Raw genomic sequence first — 19,705 nt, forward strand, 5'->3', positions numbered from 1 at the left:
ATAAAACATGATATTAATGGTACATGGTACCAAGCAGATTGAAAAATATGTTTCCTCATACCTCTTCCACATGATGGTGCTTTGGTTTTGCAGAAGGCTCCACTTTACATGTGTGGTTGCACTGCATGAACCTACAAGCCTTTTGGACAGCCATTCACCAATTTATCTCACATCCGGGCCTGCTTTCTAAACTACAGTAACTTTCTCTTTTCCTGTCATCTAACCTGACTACCTATCAATATCACTTCAACCTGTGCCCCCCCAGTAGACAGTATAAACCTGATCTGACTCTTCCTGATTTTGATGTTTAACAAGCTAATTGATGACGATATAGCTACTTATATATAGCGAGCACCCAGGACAGGGCAGAAATATAATGTTTGATAATTGCAGTCAAATTATTTCGGTGAGATTTTATTATAAAGACATCCCAACTCTTCTTTGCATCTTGTTCTGCACTACTGACATGTATATAAAATTCTTGGTGTATTACTTACAAGATTACTCATTAATTTAAGAATTGCTAGGAATCCAAGGTAAATTCATATTAAATTTCAAATTTAAGGCCAAAATAGCCAAACTGCAAATAGAATTGAAAGTTTTTAATATGGCTGATTTAGCCTAAATTGAAAAATGCACTTTTAATCTGCTTTCAATTCCCAGCAATTCACACTTTACTGAATAATTATGTAAATAAAATTAACTTTTAAAAGTAAAAGCCAATAAAGTTTTGCAGACTAAAGTCTTGATTACCAACAAATCTCAGGACAGTATGTTAGTGCAATTAATTTACTTTTCACTTAGGCTTAAAGGAATATTCATCTGAGGTTAAAAGTGACAAGTGTTTGTAGTGTTTATAAACTCCTTTGTTTCTTCTTCAGAACCAAAGACAGAAAAGCTGGGATATTCTGCACGTCACTCCAAATGTAAGCCGTACTTTCTCTAAAAGCTGAATTGAAAAATGGGTGAAACAGGTCTTGCACAATGTAGTGTAACAGATGTTAAAACGTGATTGCAATATTTATTGAAGTGAGAAGGGATTAAATATTTTGATCAAAATAGCTATGTTTTCACAATATTTACCAAAATAAATATTTTTACAGATGATGAATAAATACAACCAAACTGAACAAAAATGTACCACCTGAAATCTGTTCCACAATAGATTTATTTTTGCACAGATATTAGATTTACTTAGTAAAAGGTTCAGGTGTGGATACAAAATTTGGGACCAAGCACCCTGATCCTTTTACAATTAGTTCATTTAAGGAGGGCATGAGTTCACTTCATCATTTTTAAAAATTTGACAATTTTTATTGGAACATGCTTATACATTTGTCATCCAGCCGTATGGGAAACATATCTTTATACAATGTTTACAGTAGATAAGCATAGCTGCGGATTTACTTCATATACAGAGGTTGGGATCGCTTGTCTGCACATGGCGCATGATCCAATTAAGTTTTCAAATATGGAACTTGGGACAGAGGAGAGAAGTAAGAGAAAAGAAAAGAGATTGGAAAGTGGGTACTTCATCATTTTTAAGACAGATATCATTGTCAAAACATGGCAATAGGTAATGTTTTAAAATGTGTGTCTGAAGTCTCCTATAGATTGTCAGCAATCTTAGAATCCAGTATGGATTGCATAGCTGCCCAGTCTTCCTTTTTATGGGTTAGTTGAAATAATGTTCTTCTTTCTTATATGATAATTTGAGGTGAATTAAGACATAGGTAGATAGATAGATAGATAGATAGACAGACAGACGGACTGATTATATAGCACTGTAGGAACAAGGGGTCTCCTGCACTCCCTCAACAAACAAGGTGCTTAGCTGGACCTGAGACTGGTTAGACCAAGGTCAGTACTAGAAGCACTAAGATTGTACTCAAAGTGTGTAAATAAGGCAGTTTTATGGGAAAAGCAGCAATGTTTCAACCTCTGCTAATATGTTTAAAGCATTTAATTACAATAAAATAAGATAAGTAAAATTTCTATAAATAAATTGCTTAAAAACATAAAATGTCTTGTTATGAATGGTTTGTAATGCAGTAAATACTAATGTAGGTATACTGTTAACTTGCTGCTTAGCTTTTCTAATTCAAGATTAGTAGTAGAATTGAATCTGTATACATTATTTTTTAACAAATATTCTAGTATCTCTCAAATTTTCATCTGTATTCTTCACTTGTAGAATGGCAACAGCCTAATGGATAACCAAACAACCATTAAGAACTTGTATATTGTAGCATTTTTCAATAAAGGAGAGACACAACCATTTCTGTTTGCTGGCTTTTTCTCAATGTACTTGATTGTTGTGTTAGGAAATGTTGTTATTATTACAGTAATATTTATTGATGCTCACTTACAGACTCCAATGTACATCTTTCTCTGTAATCTGTCATGTGCAGATGCTTTTTTTACTACTATCACGCTATCTAAACTGCTTGATATATTGTTAACTGGAAACAACTCTATATCCTTCATACATTGCTTTATCCAGATGTACTTTTTTGTATTTATGGCTGGAACAGAGGTTCTTTTGCTGTCTATCATGGCATATGATCGTTATGTTGCTATATGTTATCCTTTACATTATACTTTTATTATGACTGTGAAAAAATGTATCCTGTTCTTGTCAAGCACCTGGATATTTGCATGCATGAATGCATGTTTTTTTATAACTTTTGCTATAAAATTATCTTTCTTTTCAAATAAGATTAATAATTTCTTTTGTGATATTAAAGCTGTTGCAAAAATATCCCATACCGAGGTGAAATTCCACATTGTAATTTTTGGAGAGGCACTGGTTTTTGGACTATTTCCATTTTTGCTAATTGTAGCATCATATACAAAAATAATCTCAAGTCTTTTATATATTCGATCTAAAAATGGTAGGATGAAAAGCTTTTCCACATGTACCTCACATTTCATAGTCATTATCATGTTCTATGGTACAGTTCTATGGATGTACATGAGACCCCCCTTGGATCATTCAGAAGAACAGGATCCAATATTCTCTGTTCTGTATACAGTCGTGACTCCCATGGTAAATCCTTTTGTCTACAGTTTAAGGAATAAAGAGGTTAAGGAGGCTCTGAAAAGGATTGTGGAATACAGACATACAGATAAAAACTGAAAAAATAATATATGTTAAAAATTAAATGCTGCTTTGATAATGACACTATGAAGCATTTCAATAAAATTTGGTACCCCTGGCTCTTCAAATTTCCAATACCCATTTAAGGGGGCACAGCTCCAGTGATGGGCAGGAATATCACATCTTGCCCTGGCTCCTTCACATGTACCTTACTGACTATTTCCCATCCCATCTCTTAGGGATTGCTAAATGTAAAACTTGGTCCACTTTGATGTGACTTGATAAACTACACATATAGTATCATACTGTGACACTACTTTGAAACACTTGTTTTTAAAATGTAATCTGAATTTCTATTTATCTTAGATTGTTTCTATTAGTACTTCTTCACAAATTCTACTTTTTTGTTTGTTAAATTGGTCATGAATAGACAATCATGTATCCAATGCTTTTATTTTTCAGAACCTGATACATGCAATACCTCAGATGGATGCAGTTCTGCTTCCAACCACATATTATATTGCATTTATGTTCTGTTACATCTCTTTATTACTTTGTACTGCTTGATAATACTGTACAATATGCTCTTATAAAATTTAAAAATTGATAAACAAGAATAAAAAAAGTGAAATGCAAATAGTCTCTTGAAGCCGTATCCTGATTAAAGAATCCCATCGTAAATGAGTGTATTTGCTGTGAATTTATTATTATAAAAGTCACTCTGACCTCTATATTTATTGTGTACATTATCTATTTACGATAAGTAAGGGATATGTAGAAATATTCAGTGGTTTCTCAAATAAAAGATATCAGGATAACATTTAATTGTATCTAAGTCATTATTTAAAAAACACTCATGTTTAAGAATTCCATACTGCATAGATGTTGACATCATCCATGGAATTTCTCCCCATAATAAAGAGGGAATAAACATTGTTAATCACTGTGTAGATGGACTCTGTGTGGCTGTAGCCACAGTTGGAACCAGGAGATATGTGTTCAAGTCACCTGATGAAAGTTGGGGTTACATTTCCAAGTGCAGCTCCCTGGAATTGTAAACCTCACTTACCACGAATACCTGAGACATACAGTACTGTATGTTCCAGTGCTGCCCTTACAGCCAAATTCATACTTACAAACCATTAACAATTACACTACATTGAACCAAGAGACCAACATCTTATCCCCAGGTGGGGATTGTACCGTGCAAGCGCTTTTAAGTAGAGCTTACTGAAACCTCGCCATGTTGTAAGTGCATTTATTTTATTCTTCTTAATATTTACCACTACTGTACTATATGAGTTCTCTCTGTGTTTTTTGGTTTATTCCATAATCGGATACTTCTGAGGACCTTCTTAGGTGCTGCTCCCTACATCTGTACATATCCTCCCTTTAATATTATACTGAAAGAGGAGCACAACCAGCTAAAATACAAAGCACTTTATTGTACAGGAACACAAATAACAGGTATCAACACTGTCAAATTAAAGTATAAATATAGTCAAACATATACAATAAATATGCAAGCACTGACTAAGACAAGAGATAAAGATCAGGAAAAATCAATATAGAATATGCAGACTGAGTGGTATTACCACAAATGCAGAAATATATATATATTTTTTTTATATACCTGTATGGGAGTATTAACCAAAAAGTACATACCGAAACCAATAGAACCTGTTAAAGCACATGAGGAGGGTGAAGAAGTTAGCAAATAGCCCATAACGTTTCAGCGCTATCCGCCTTATCATGCACCCTTGATAAAGGTGGATTTTTGATACCTGTTATGTGTGTTCCTGTACAATAAAGTGCTTTTTCTTTTAGCTGATTGTGCTCCTCTTTTCAGTATAATATTATTGTAGTAGTAGCCTTTTGGAAATAGGGCTTTATGAGTGAGCACCCTAATCTGTATTAATTGCCTTAATCTATTGCATATGGCTGACAACCGGGTGTGCCCACCATTCCTTTGTTAATACATATCCTTCCTTTGAACAGGACAAGAGAGCTTGGTTTCGGTTGCTCCAGCTGCCTTCCATCGCCCATATCACTAGTGCCAGAAACTCATTCTGTTCTTCTGTTTAATTATTAAATCATGGTTTACATGATTACAATTTTATCTATAAATTATGCAAACAAATTCCTTGCAAATACATTGATAAAAAGTTATTTCCATTTTATTTATTATGGTTTACTTAGCTTTTGCAATATAATTGTAAAGCTGACAGGTATTATGGAATAATAAAAGTGAAAATGATCAGAGTACTTATACCAAAATAAATGATTTGGAAACATTCTCCAGCTCAGCTATAGTCACTTTTTTACTTGTCTAGTTTGAATTGTGGAAGGAAGAATTCAGGTCACCAGTATGATCTGTTTAGTAGGTTAACTCATCAGTGTTGTCACTCATAAGGTTAACCTTTCAATGCCGGTGGGCGTACAATGCCGTCAGGGCAGTATAGTACACCCTGCGGATCACAGCTGACCTGCCCTGTTATATTTATCCTCTGCTACAATCACGATTGGGGGGATTTTCTGATATTGCAATCACGTGGCCAGACTGGCAGTAAGATAAACTGTCTGCAGGGGTACTGCATGGGTTGCCAAGCTGGAAATAAAGTTTGAAAAATTATCTACAGTTTATTATATATACTTAGATCATATTTATATATGTACAGCATCTCACAAAAGTGAGTACACACCTCAAATTTTTGTAAATATTTTATTATTTCTTTTCATGTGACAACACTGAAAAAAATTACACTGCTAGATGTAATGTAGTAAGTGTACAGCCTGTATAACAGTGTAAATTTGCTGTGCCCTCAAAATAACTCAACACAGAGCCATTAATGTCTAAACTGTTGGCAACAAAAGTGAGTACACCCCTAAGTGAAAATGTCCAAATTGGGTTTAAAGTGTCAACATTTTGTGTGGCCACCACTCCTCCATGACGACATCATGGAGCAGGTGGATGTTAGAGACCTTGCACTCCCCCACCTTCCATTTGCGGATGCCCCACAGATGATCAATAGGGTTTAGGTCTGGAGACATGCTTGGCCAGTCCATCACCTTTACCTTTAGCTTCTTTAGCAAGGCAATGGAGGTGTGTTTGGGGTAGTTATCATGTTGGAATATTGCACTGTGGCCCAGTCTCCGAAGGAAGGGGATCATGCTCTGCGTCAGTATGTCACAGTACATGTTGGAATTCATGGTACCCTCAATGAACTGTAGCTCCCCAGTGTCGGCAGCACTCATACAGGCCCAAACCATGACACTCCCACCAACATGCTTGACTGTAGGAAAGACACACTTGTCTTTCTACTCCTTTACCTGGTTGCCACCACACACGTTTGACACCATCTGAACCAAATACGTTTATCTTGGCCCCATCGGACCACAGGACATGGTTCCAGTAATCATACACCCTAATCACACCTCGGAACTGCACTGCCTTTGCTTAGGGCAGACTAACATGTTGGGTCCATAGGCATGTGCACGGGGTCTGCCGGGTGTGCCTGGGCACACCCTAACCACACCTCCGTGCTGCACTGCCTATGCTTAGGGCAGTCTATGGCCGAGGACCCGACACAGGAGGGGGCCTGGCGGCTTGCCCACAATGCCACCGGGTGTGAGGCCCCTCCTGTCATTCTGCCCTGACAGAGATCCAACCTCAGTCTGCAGCTCTGCCGGCAGTGAGCTGCAGACTGAAGTGTCTCGCGATCTCCAGCCTGTCTGACTGGAGATCGCGAGACTCACCATGTGGTCTGCAGATCACTCCCGGCGGAGCTGCAGACTGACGAGAGAGGGCACCCACTGGACCACCAGGGAAGGTAAACCCCCTCTCATTCCTGCAACTGCCCTTCCAGCCCCCTAACCCCTGTCACTGCTCCTCTACCCCATGTCACTGCTCCTCCCCCTACCCCTGTCACTGCCCCTCCACCATCAACCCTGTCACTGCTCCTCCACCCCTCTACCCCCTGTCACTGCCCCTCTACTCCCTGTCACTGCCCCTCCATCCCCCTTACCCCATGTCACCGCCTCTCCAACCCCCTTCCCCGTCACTGCCCATCTACCCCCTGTCATTGCTCCTCTACCCCCTGTCACTGCCCCTCCACCCCCCCTACCCCCTGTCACTGCCCATCTAACCCTGTCATTGCCCCTCCACCCCCTTACCCCATTCCACTGCCCCTCCACCCCCCTTCCCCCTGTCACTGCCCATCTACCCCCTGTCATTGGCCATCTACCCCCTGTCATTGCTCCTTTACCCCTTGTCACCGCCACTCCACCGCCCTACCCTACCCCCTGTCACCGCCCCTCTACCACCTTTCCCTGCCCCTCCACCCCCTCTATCCTCTGTCACTGCTCCTCTACCACCTGTCACTGCCTTTCCACCCCCTACCCCTTGTCACTACCCCTCTACCCCCCTAACCCCTGTCACTGCCCCTCCACCCCAACCCCTGACACAGCCCCTCTACCCCCTGTCACTACCCCTCCACCCCCTAACCCCTGTCACTATCCCTCTACCCCATCACTGCTCCTCTACCACCTGTCACTGCCCCTCCCCCCCTCTATCCCTTGTACCTGCTCCTCTACCCCCTGTCACTGCTCCTCCACCCCTCTACCCCTTGTCACTGCCCCTCTACCCCCTGTAACTGCCCCTCCACCTCCTTACTCCATGTCACTGCCCCTCCAACCCCCTTCCCCGTCACTGCTCATCTACCCCCTGTCACTGCTCCTCCACCCCCACTACCCCCTGTCACTGCTCCTCTACCCCCTGTCACTGCCCCTCTACCCCTGTCATTGCCCCTCCACCCCCCTTACCCCATGTCACTGCCCCTCCACCGCCCTTCCCCCTGTCACTGCCCATCTACTCCCCAGTCACTGCCCATCTACCCCCTGTCATTGCTCCTCTACCACCTTTCCCTGCCCCTCCATCCCCTCTACCCCCTGTCATTGCTCCTCTACCACCTGTCACTGCTCCTTCCCCCACCCCTGTCACTGCTCCTTTCCCACTATCCCCCTACCCCTGTCACTGCTCCTCCACACCCCACTGTCACAGCCCTTCCACCCTCGCATCACCAGTCACAGCCACTCCACCCCCAGTCTCAGCCACCCCACCCTGTCACCACCACCCACACCCAGGCCAGATTAAGAGCCCAGTGGGCCTGGTGCTGATAATTATGATGGGGCCTAATTACAGGATCTTATCGACCAAAAACACTAAAACAGTCATACCTCTCAAGCGCCATGTGTCTGATGGAGATAATGTTGGAGGGAAACTCAAAGGAGGCAGCTATAAGAAAACACACACTCTATGCTAATCTCTCTCTAATGTATGCTTTCATCTTTCAAGTAAATCCATACCTCCTAATAGCAGTGTCCAGTGAAGCAGGAAGTCAATGGGTGGGATAAAAGGGTGGGCCACTGACACGAATCATGTGACCAGAACTGCCAAAAGGGGTGAACATGCCCAAAAAGGGGCCATGTCTGTCCAAAGAATGGAAGGCCAGCCTGGCATCAGTGTCCCTATGTATCACAGTGTCAGTGTCCACATGTTGCCCAGTCCCCTAGTCTCCCAGTGTTTGAGTGTCCCCATGTCGCCCAGTCCCCTAGTCTCCCAGTGTCCCCATGTCACCCAGTCCCCTAGTCTCCCAGTGTTCCCATGTCACCCAGTCCCCTAGTGTCCCATTTATTCCAGGGTCCCCATGTCTCAGTGTGTCCCGTGTCACTAGGATACTAGGGGACACTGAGAGACCCAGGGACACTGAGAGACTTGGGGATACTGGGAGACATGGGGCACTGAGGCACTTGGGGACACTGGGAGACATGGGGGCACTTGCGGATACAGACATGGAGACACTGGGAGACATGGGGACACTGGGAGAAATGGGGACACTGGGAAAAATAGGGACACAGACACTAGAGACACAGACATTTTGGGAAACTAAGACACTAGGGACATAGGAACACAGACATGGGAACACAGACACTGGTAGACTAGGGGACACTGGGAGACATGGGGACACTGAGACACTAGGGACACTGGCTGGGAGACACATGGGGCACTTGTGGACATAGACATAGGACACTGGGAGACATGGGGACACTGAGAGACATGGGGACACAGAGACATGGGGACACTAGGGACACTGGCTGGGAGACATTTGGACACTGAGATGCTAGGTACACTGGCTGGGAGACATGGCGAAACTAAGACACTAGGGACACTGGCTGGGAGACATGTGGACACTGGGAGACAAGGGGACACTGAGACACTAGGGGACACTGGGAGAATAGGGAACACTGAGACACTAAGGACACTGGCTGGGGGACATGGGGACACTGGGAGACATGGAGACACTGTGTGCCTAGTGTATCCGTGTCCCAATGTCCCTCCCAATGTCCCTATGTATCACAGCGTTCCCATGTGTCTCAGTGTCCCCATGTTTCCCAGTGTTCCCATGTTTCCCAATGTCCCCAGGTCTCCCAGTGTCCTCTAGTGTCTCAATGTCCCCATGTCTCCCTGCTGGGAGACAAGGGGACACTGAGACACTAGGGGACACTGGGAGAATAGGGAACACTGAGACACTAAGGACACTGGCTGGGAGACATGGGGACACTGGGAGACATGGAGACACTGTGTGCCTAGCGTATCCGTGTCCCAATGTGTCTCCCAATGTCCCTATGTCTCACAACATCCCCATGTGTCTCAGTGTCCCCATGTTTCCCAATGTCCCCAGGTCTCCCAGGGACCTCTAGTGTCTCAATGTCCCCATGTCTCCCTGCTGCCTTTCCCCCCATCATTCAGTTACCTGAACTGTAGTTTGTCTCTGCAGGCTGACCTGCTGTCTGGACTCTCTGTGCTGTGTAGCTGCTCCCGCGGATCAGTGCGTAGAGAGAGGCAGGGAGATGCTGTAACTTCCTATCCCTGCCTCTCTTCACACACAGTGACCCCTACTGGCACTGGTATTGCAGAGTAATCTCCGTTTATACTGAGAAAAATATTTGCATTTGTATTGCCGGTATTACTGCAATACCAGCACGGCCAGTCAGCTTTACATACCAGCTGTGCCAGTAAAATACCAGGTGGCAATTTCAGGTGGCAAACCTTAAAGTAGTGTGTAAAAAATAAAAAAGTTAAAAAAAATGTTTTACATATTTTTTTTTTAAATGGGCCTATTGCATAGTCCTGGGCCTGGAGCTGCAGCTCCATCAGCCCCTATGTTAATCCGGCCCTGCTTACACGCTGCACCCCTTACACGCTGCACCCCTTAAAATCACACACACTGCACCCCTCAAAATCACACACACTGCAACCCTCACAATCACACACTGCATCCCATGTATATTTGTATATATATTGCATGTATATATATGTTTGTGTATGTATTTATAAAGATACATATGCACGCGGCGTATGTTTGTGCTTTAGGGTGCACACCCTAATGCAATAGGCTGTGCACGCCTATGCCAGTAATCCATGTGCTTAGTCTGCTTGTCTTTGGCAAACTGTTTGCGGGCTTGCTTGTGCATAACCTTTAGAAGATTCTTCCTACTGGGACAACAGCCATGCAGACCAATTTGATGCAGTGTGCAGCGTATGGTCTGAGCACTGACAGGCTAACCCCGACCCCTTCAACCTCTGCAACAATACGTCTATTTCTCAAATACAACCTCTGGATATGATGCTGAGCACATGCACTCAACTTCTTTGATCGACCATGGCGAGGCTTGTTCTGAGTGGAACCTGTCCTGTGAAACAACTGTATGGTCATGCCCACTGTGCTGCAGCTCAGTTTCGGGGTCTTGGCAATCTTCTTATAGCCTAGGCCATCTTTATGTACAGCAACAATTCTTTTTTTTCAAATCCTCAGAGAGTTCTCTGCCATGGGTTGCAATGTTGAACTTCCAGTGACCAATATGAGAGAGTGTGAGAGCGATAACACCAAATGTAACATACCTGCTCCCCATTCACACCTGAGACATTGTAACACTAACAAGTCACATGACACCAGGGAGGGAAAATGGCTAATTGGGCCCAATTTAGATATTTCCACTTAGGGGTGTACTCACTTTTGTTGCCAACAGTTTAGACATTAATGGCTGTGTGTTGAGTTATTTTAAGGGGACAGCAAATGTTCACTGTTATACAGGATGTACAATTACTACTTTACATTGCAGCAGAGTGTCATTAATTCAGTGTTGTCACATAAAAAGATATAATAAAATATTTACAAAAAATGTGAGGGGTGTACTTACTTTTGTGAGATAATTTATATGATCTAAGTACACATATACACACACAGAGTCTCTCTCTGTCACACACACACACCTCTAATTCCAAGTAGATTTTAATATATAGTTACAATGCCATATAAGAGACCAGGCTATTTCAGTTTCTATAGTTAAAATTTTCATAGAGGGATTTGATGGTCTCATTTTGTTGCATTAAAGCAGTTTGACTGCTCAATAACCCCACAAAGGCCTTCCATTTGAGAAAGCAGAGACTCCAGGGTATCTTATATGTTGTATATGGTATCTTAACTTGCTGTAATTTTTTCACCAATTTATGTCCAATTTTGTGGTGAGAAAAAAATGGCATTTTGCATTTTTACTGAGTATTTCATACATTTGATATGTGCCACTGTCATAAAACCCCCAAATTATGCTCAGTTACCTCTTCTGAGTAAAACAATATGCCAATGCATGACATAGACAGTACTACTGAAGTTACCTTAGTGTAAAAGAGACGTGACTATTTCAGATTGTTAAGTGTTAATTTTCATAGATGGTTTTGATGGGTCTGTGTTCTATTTTGGAGTATTTTAGCAGGCTGCTTATTCCAACTACCCCACAAAGGTAGTTGGAATGGTACTACCGGTTAGAGCGATTACATTGGCCGGAGCAGTGAGACTGAGGCAGACTGCAGGAGCATTAACCCCACGATTGCCTCAAACACGGTAATCTGGGGTTAAGTTTAGTAACAGTGGGTCCTTAAAGGGAGGACTGCAATGGCGGAAAAATTCCATCCTGCGTCCTTAAGGGGTGAATATCAAATGCACTTGGAAATACATTATATATATATATATATATATATATATATATATATATATATATATATCAGGAGACTATCCTGAACACAATTATGAGTGTTTCAAAATAGTAAAATGCGGGGGGCGGGGCCTGACTCTCAAGCAGGTCAGACGTGTTTGCCTGCAGCTCCTGCAAAAATAAGCATTAAACCTGCTATATCAACGATCACTAAGCCGCAAAAAGCTCTAAACCAAGCACAGAACGCATCTCTCATGGAGGAAACATTAAGAATCCCGAAATTACCGCTTGCACAGGCATAATCAGCAGTCTGGCCTTGTGACTCACCGAGATAGCAGGCCTCCAGCCTGGGAGAGGCGGCCGATCTCCCGCCTGGGACCGAGCATCCTTAAATGACCTCCTTGGTGCCCTGTCACCGCCCCTCCCCCCTCTGGACCGGTGGGGGATATCCAGGTCCCCACTGGGATCACTACCGAAGCACCAGTGGCCACTTGACTATGCCGGTCATGAAGCTGCATGGTGACTCAAAGATGGCCGACAGGCCGCCATTTCTGCTCAGTGAGGCATGCCCAGAGACCAGGGATTGGGTACAAGACTTCGAGACAAGATTCGACAAAGTCTGCCAAGATTTCTGGGCCCATATAACCCACCGCTCAGGCGCATCTACCTTGCCAGTCTGAGATCTGCAAAGACGACCAAGTGCTTTCATGGAGGCTTCGCTTCAGTCTGACCCACCGCAACACAGAGCGAAGCAAAGACCAGCCGGGCAAGTCTCTGACACAGTGCTGATAGCAGGGAACCGGAGGAAAATGCCTCGAACACAGCATAGATCCAGCCGGCACAACCCAGCCCTGAACCGCTACCTTCCTGGACCACGGAACATTATGGGACTCCCCCACACTCGTCGTCTCTATCCATCCAAGGCTTCTTGCCACCGCGTGATTGAAAAGCCTTACACAGGGCACCAAGACCTACCTGCCATTCAACAAGGGACTTGTGGAATCAGTCCCTGGGATGGTATCTTGGCTGGGGAATGGAGGGGTATAGCTTGTGGGGGCCCTCGTTCTTACTCTCATCAAGATATTGTCCATTATATGAAGGGTGAAGGCTGAACTCACTGATAATAAGATGCAGCTCCTTCTACCTGACGATCTAGGCTACCAGCTCATTATATGTACACTCTCATGCCCAGTGGTATCAATTACCAAAAATGCCAGTTGATATAGTTTACACTACCTCTGCACTCTATGCATTTCTAGTATAATTACGAATTTGTATTTATGTTGAATGTGATGGTACACTGACTTAGGCACCTGTGACATGTTATAGCACTGTGTTTTAACTTGGGTTAATACTCGTATTTTAGTGGATAACACGACAGGCTAATTAAGCGCTCACACCAACCACCTAAAGAATATTTCAAGTCTGCTGTGACCTATCACTAATAATGTCTACCAGTGTGCCACGCTTCTCATGCCTAGAGTAATACTAAAAGAGTAGACATTTTGGTTTTACTCGCTATATAACAGAGGGTGCAGCTAGTCAGAATAATCTGAATACTATGTCACTGAATCTATCGAACAAGTTTAGCTATGCATATGTTTTGATTTTATCTTGCCTCTTACGGTTATACCTGTAGTTCAGCCTGTTTCTTATACTTAAAAAAGTGCAACACTCTTCCATGACACTGTACTTAAATGAATGTTCAAAATATGCTTGTTAATGCTGTTGTGGCATCATAAACTTGTCTGTCACTTCTTGCACTGAAAAAAATAAAGAATTAAAAAAAAAAAAAAACAGTAAAATGCATATGATGATGATCATCATAATCAATGAAAGTGCAGTTTGAATGTGAAAAATGCAAACCAAAACAAATATAAATACTAATAGTTTGAGACTAAATGGCTACTAAAAAAAAGATTGTAAATACCCCATTTTGAATACCCTGGGTTATCTACTTCTGCAAATGGTTTGTCTTGATGGGGATAATTCTTATTCCTGGGCTGCCATATAGTCTCAAAGGCAACCAATCTGGCAAATTTCAATGTGTAAAAAATTAAATGGAAAAGCCTTAAATGTGACCCTGTAAGTTTCCAAGCATTATAAAACCTGGACAACAGGGTACAGTTGAACTCACAAGACTTTGCTAAACACAAATATGAATTTTGCTGAACACAAATATGAGCTTTTAAAAACAGTAACATTTAACATGACAATGATATTAGCAGTGAAAGGGCAGTTTGTCTGAAAAATGTTAAAAAAAACAATAAGAATGCTAACTTTGGCCAGGGTTTGAGAGCAGCTCCTAAAAAATACTGGACATATCACATTTTAAATACACTGCGTTGTTGTTTTGATTTTAATGACTTTAAATAAATAAAGCATCATCATTAGTTAATGATTAAGAGGCACTACTGGGGGACAGTATGAAGGATTAATTTCCATTATAGGGTTTCCTTGTGCCATGTGCTTCTAACAGTGACATCACAGGCCAGCGTACTAAGGAAGTTACCTCTCAGAAAGCATCCCACTGGGAATAAAAACATGATTCAGGCTCTGTAAGGTACCAAGGATGTAGACCATTGGCTGACTCTTTAGCCCAAGCCAAAGGCTGGGGACATTTTGTAACTTGTATTTTTTAGTTTGTTCATGTTTTGTATTGTATTGTACTGTTCATTGTTACCTTTATAATCTGATATAGCCTGTTACTTGCTATAATTCTGATAGTAAATTGACATTTAGTATAACAACATTTTGTGTATGTGTTTACACATATTGGACAATAATATTAAGAACAATACAAATATTAATTGTGTAACTTATTGTTTAATTATTGTATATTAATTAAAAGGTTACTATTCATTTTTTAAGCCACAGCCACAACAGTTGTCTACTTTTGCAAATGGTATGCATGATGGGGTTAATTTTCATCCCTAAACTGCCATATGGAACATTTTAATGAGTAAAAACTGAAAAGGGGAAAGCCCTATAATTGACCCTGTATCTTTCCAAAACCCCATAAAATCTGGGCATGGAGGTATTGCTGTACATGTGAGACATCACTAAAAACAAATATGTGTATTTTATTGGAGTAAAAGCTAACATCATTATGACATTCACTGTTATGAATTTCATAAATAGGTATATTCTCAGGGCAGTGGAAGGTAGGGGAATACCATTTCCCCTAGATACAGTGTAATTTAATACATAATAATTATATTTCCATTACTCTGAGATTATATATTCTCTTCTTTGTTGCATGCCACATCCATACAACTGAAATTCTGTGATATATGGGTCAACTATTGGCTCTGTTATTAACATGGGAAAGACATTGTAGCTGATATTGAAAATTGTATAATAAGGCAATAACATTGGAAACCATTCATAGAAGAAACAGTTTGAAAAGAAAAAAACTGTTCAGGTAATTAGTAATTGGGTTATTTCAACTGTACATTTTTCCTATTATTCCTTGCATTTCAAAATAGATATTAACGTCTGTGCAAAGTATTGTTTTATAGTTTGATATTAATTTGAAATATGGGTTAATCTTGAAGTTGCTATCCATAATCAATACTAATAGTAAGTATTTATACAAATATTTTGCACATTCAATCACTGAGATATTTTTGTTTTATATACTTTAAAATAGAATTATAGATAGAAGGTATGAAGAGTTGGTCCTTTTTCTCTGCCAATATCCCCATCAGTTTTATATGTCAATTCCTGACATTCTAGAGTCCCTTTATTGATTATTTATCAATTATTACCATCAAAGCATTATCATGTATTCAATTACCTGACAAACATTTTAAAAATATGCACTTTAGTACTGACAAATGATAGACTTTAATAGTCTAAATTTACAAACAGTATGCAAGCTGTATATAACTACAGTTTCCATCACACTGCACTGGTGACACTATCATGATTATGTCTAAATGTGAAAATAATGAATTTCATTCAAGTTCCACTTATATTCTGAAATATATATTTTATTCCATATTTTTTTAACCTATGATAAGCATTCTGGTTAGGTGATGGAGATATGAAAGACTACTAACCAAGACTTTTTAGTTTTCTGAAAGGTTCACTTAAACACACATTTTTCTCACAACCTGTGTTTCTATGCAATTGAGACCAAGCCTTCAATGACAATGTATTTTTAAAAACAAAAGAAATATAATATTGCTTTAGACTTAGAATATTTTTACTTTCTTAATTTGTCCACTCTTAACATCCATTACATTTTCAATAGCAAATGCAAAAAAACATTAGAGTCATGCAAATTGTTGAAAGACAAATTAAATACTTACTTTTGTTTCCATAGGCTTACTACAAGCTGATGGAGAATCGGACATTTTTCAAAGAATTCTATATTTCAGGATTTTTAAATAGCACAAAAGACAATGAAAGTTACTTTGTTGCTATTTTACTTACATATTTGTTTGGAATCGTTGGGAATTTAGTGATAATCACTGTAATTTATATGGACACTCAGCTACATACACCCATGTACTACTTTCTCTTCAACTTGTCCTTTGTTGACATCTGTTACACAACAGTCACACTCCCTAAACTGATGGACATTCTACTAACTGGGAATAACACAATATCTTTAAAACAGTGTTTTACCCAATTATTCTTTTTCATTTTTACAGGTGGCACTGAAATTTTCTTGCTTTCTACCATGGCATATGATCGCTATGTTGCTATATGCTTTCCTCTACAATACCAAGTTATTATGAATAAAAGAAAATGCATCCTTATATTTTTAGTCATTTGGGTATCTGGATGGGGCAATGGCACATTTTTAACTGGTTTTGCATCCATTTTATCCTTCTGTAAATCGAATAAGTTGGAACAGTTCTTTTGTGACATTAAACCTTTGGAAAAACTCTCATGTGAAGACTCTGGATTTTATATTGTAGTTTATGTAGAAACATTTCTCTTTGGACTTTGTCCATTTTTGCTCATTGTAATATCTTATATTAAAATAATAATCAGCATCCTGCACATTAATTCAACTGAGGGCAGGAAAAAAGCTTTCTCTACTTGCACATCCCACCTTGCTGTACTTTTTATTTTCTATGGAACTATTCTTTGGCTATATATGAGACCACCTTTAGAACATTTAGAGGATGTAGACCAAGTGTTTTCAATATTATATACAGCAGTGACTCCCATGTTGAACCCTCTAATATACAGTTTAAGGAACAAAGAGGTAAAAAATGCAATAAAGCGTTACATAATGGTTAAACACCTGTGATTATTAAACAGGAACAAGATCTAACAGAGGATACCAACTGAGCCTTTGTGATTACTTTTAACCCCTTAAGGACACATGACATGTGTGACTAGTGATGTCGCGAACACAAAATTTTCAGTTCGCGAACGGCGAACGGGAACTTCCGCAAACGTTCGCGAACGGGCGAACCGGGCGAACCGCCATTGACTTCAATGGGCAGGTGAATTTTAAAACCCACAGGGACTCTTTCTGGCCACAAAAGTGATGGAAAAGTTGTTTCAAGGGGACTAACACCTGGACTATGGCATGCCAGAGGGGGATCCATGGCAAAACTCCAATGGAAAATTACACAGTTGATGCAGAGTCTGGTTTTAATCCATAAAGGGCATAAATCACCTAACATTCCTAAATCACAATGGATATGGATTGACACCTGACATATGACATATTGACACCTTGACATATGGATTGACACCTGTCCTCAGAGACCATGATACACACTGACACAGAGCAGAATAGAGACTATTCCCCCTACATGGGGTCACTTGGCTGATACACACTGACACAGAGACCATGACACAGAGACCATGACACAGAGACCATGATACACACTGACACAGAGCAGAATAGAGACTATCCCCCCTACATGGGGTCACTTGGCTGATACACACTGACATAGAGCAGAATAGAGACTGTTCCCCCTACATAGGGTCACTTGGCAGATATGGATTGACACCTGTCCTCAGAGACCATGATACACACTGACACAGAGCAGAATAGAGACTGTTCCCCCTACATAGGGTCACTTGGCAGATATGGATTGACATCTGTCCTCAGAGACCATGATACACACTGACACAGAGCAGAATAGAGACTGTTCCCCCTACATAGGGTCACTTAGCAGATATGGATTGACACCTGTCCTCAAAGCCCCTGATACACACTGACACAGAGCAGAATAGAGACTGTTCCCCGTACATAGGTTCACTTGGCAGGTATGGATTGACACCTATCCTAAGGATCCCTGATACACACTGACACAGAGCAGAATAGGGACTGTTCCCCTACATAGGGTCACTTGGCAGATATGGATTGACACCTGTCCTCAGAGACCTAATTGTATAATAATGGTAATACTGTTACCTATTATATAATATTGGCAGGGGCAAGGAAATTCCCTCTAAATAGATGGGTATAGGCAGAGAGTATGGAGACCGGAGTGATAAAGTGTCAATAAGGTGATATAAAGTTAAATGTATCACAGACACACAGACACCCTTTCTCTTAACTAGTTTCCAGAAATGCTGGATAGGTAGAAGGGCTATAAAGACCCAGAGAGGTCTAAGAAGAATCCTCTAAGCTAGCCCTAATCTCCTTAAACACCTTCAAGGGTGTTCTAAGCTAAAGCTCAATCTAAACGTTTAGATGACTGCCTGATTTCCCATCACAGATGCTGGCTAGGAATAACAGTGTGCAAGACAAAGAGTGGGTCTAAGTGCCCATAGTGCAGTAAAGTGTCCCTAGTGAAGTGAAAAAGAGAATAACGAGCTGGCGCCCAAGAGAATAACGAGCTGGCGCCCTATCAGGGGATGTGTATATGGCATTGATTTTAGGAACCGGGAGATGGAAAAAGATGCTTGCTCGGTCCTCCTACTTCAAATTTGGGGCACTGCGCGTGCAATCTAATGTGCCACCAGATAGGATTGGTGTGTTAAGTAGTACTATTCCTATCAGTTTAATCCCTGTTATGTGCCATTTTTTTTGGTTTGTTTTTTGAAGCCACAGTGCAGCACCAGAGGGCCGAAAAATTAGGCATGTACACATGCCTGAAAAATTAGGTATTGTTGCAGCCGCTGCTGTAGCAGCGGCCATAAAAAATGATGTTTGTGGGGGGGCGGGGCCTGACAAGCATGGCGGCGAGACGTGTTTTCCTCGAGCTCCCGCACACACTCGGCGAAAAGGCGAAAATCGGGCCCCCACAGGCAAATCAAGCGGCATCCCTAGACACCCTCCTGCCACCCACACCAGGGGGCACGAGATGGGCCACCCGGAAACCCGATGGGGATCTGCCGGAACCGAGACAGGCACTGCGGCCTGGTGCGCGACGGGCGGGGGAGGCGGCCGCTCCCTCAGCCTGGAGGCGCATGGAGGATACCCGCAGCACATGGCAGCCCTGTAACCCCCCCCCCGGACCGGCGGGGGTAATCCCGGTCCACCCAAGCGACAGGAAAAACGATCTGACAAGCGAGGAACATATCAGAGGGCCGCAGGGTCTATCCAAGATGGCGGAGAACGCACGACCAGCG

General features: G+C 41.6%; 2 protein-coding genes across 2 annotated transcripts; both read left to right on the plus strand.

Moving 5' to 3' along the window:
* Positions 1-904: 904 nt before the first annotated feature.
* LOC134601754 (olfactory receptor 1E16-like) lies at positions 905-3,139 on the plus strand. Its single transcript, XM_063446254.1, has 2 exons — positions 905-926; positions 2,195-3,139. The coding sequence occupies exon 2, from the start codon at positions 2,210-2,212 to the stop codon at positions 3,137-3,139; it is 930 nt and encodes a 309-aa protein (XP_063302324.1). The 5' UTR covers positions 905-926; positions 2,195-2,209.
* A 13,357-nt stretch (positions 3,140-16,496) lies between these two features.
* Positions 16,497-17,420, plus strand: LOC134601755 (olfactory receptor 5V1-like). Its single transcript, XM_063446256.1, has one exon. It carries the CDS (start codon positions 16,497-16,499, stop codon positions 17,418-17,420), a length of 924 nt encoding a protein of 307 aa, XP_063302326.1.
* The last annotated feature ends 2,285 nt before the right edge of the window (positions 17,421-19,705 follow it).

Source organism: Pelobates fuscus, chromosome 3 (genome assembly GCF_036172605.1).
Source record: "Pelobates fuscus isolate aPelFus1 chromosome 3, aPelFus1.pri, whole genome shotgun sequence".
NCBI lineage: Eukaryota > Metazoa > Chordata > Amphibia > Anura > Pelobatidae > Pelobates > Pelobates fuscus.

Bases quoted from the DNA above. Each gene is read 5' to 3' on its own strand.
- LOC134601755 (XM_063446256.1), top strand. From the start codon at position 16,497: ATGGAGAATCGGACATTTTTCAAAGAATTCTATATTTCAGGATTTTTA.
- LOC134601754 (XM_063446254.1), top strand. From the start codon at position 2,210: ATGGATAACCAAACAACCATTAAGAACTTGTATATTGTAGCATTTTTC.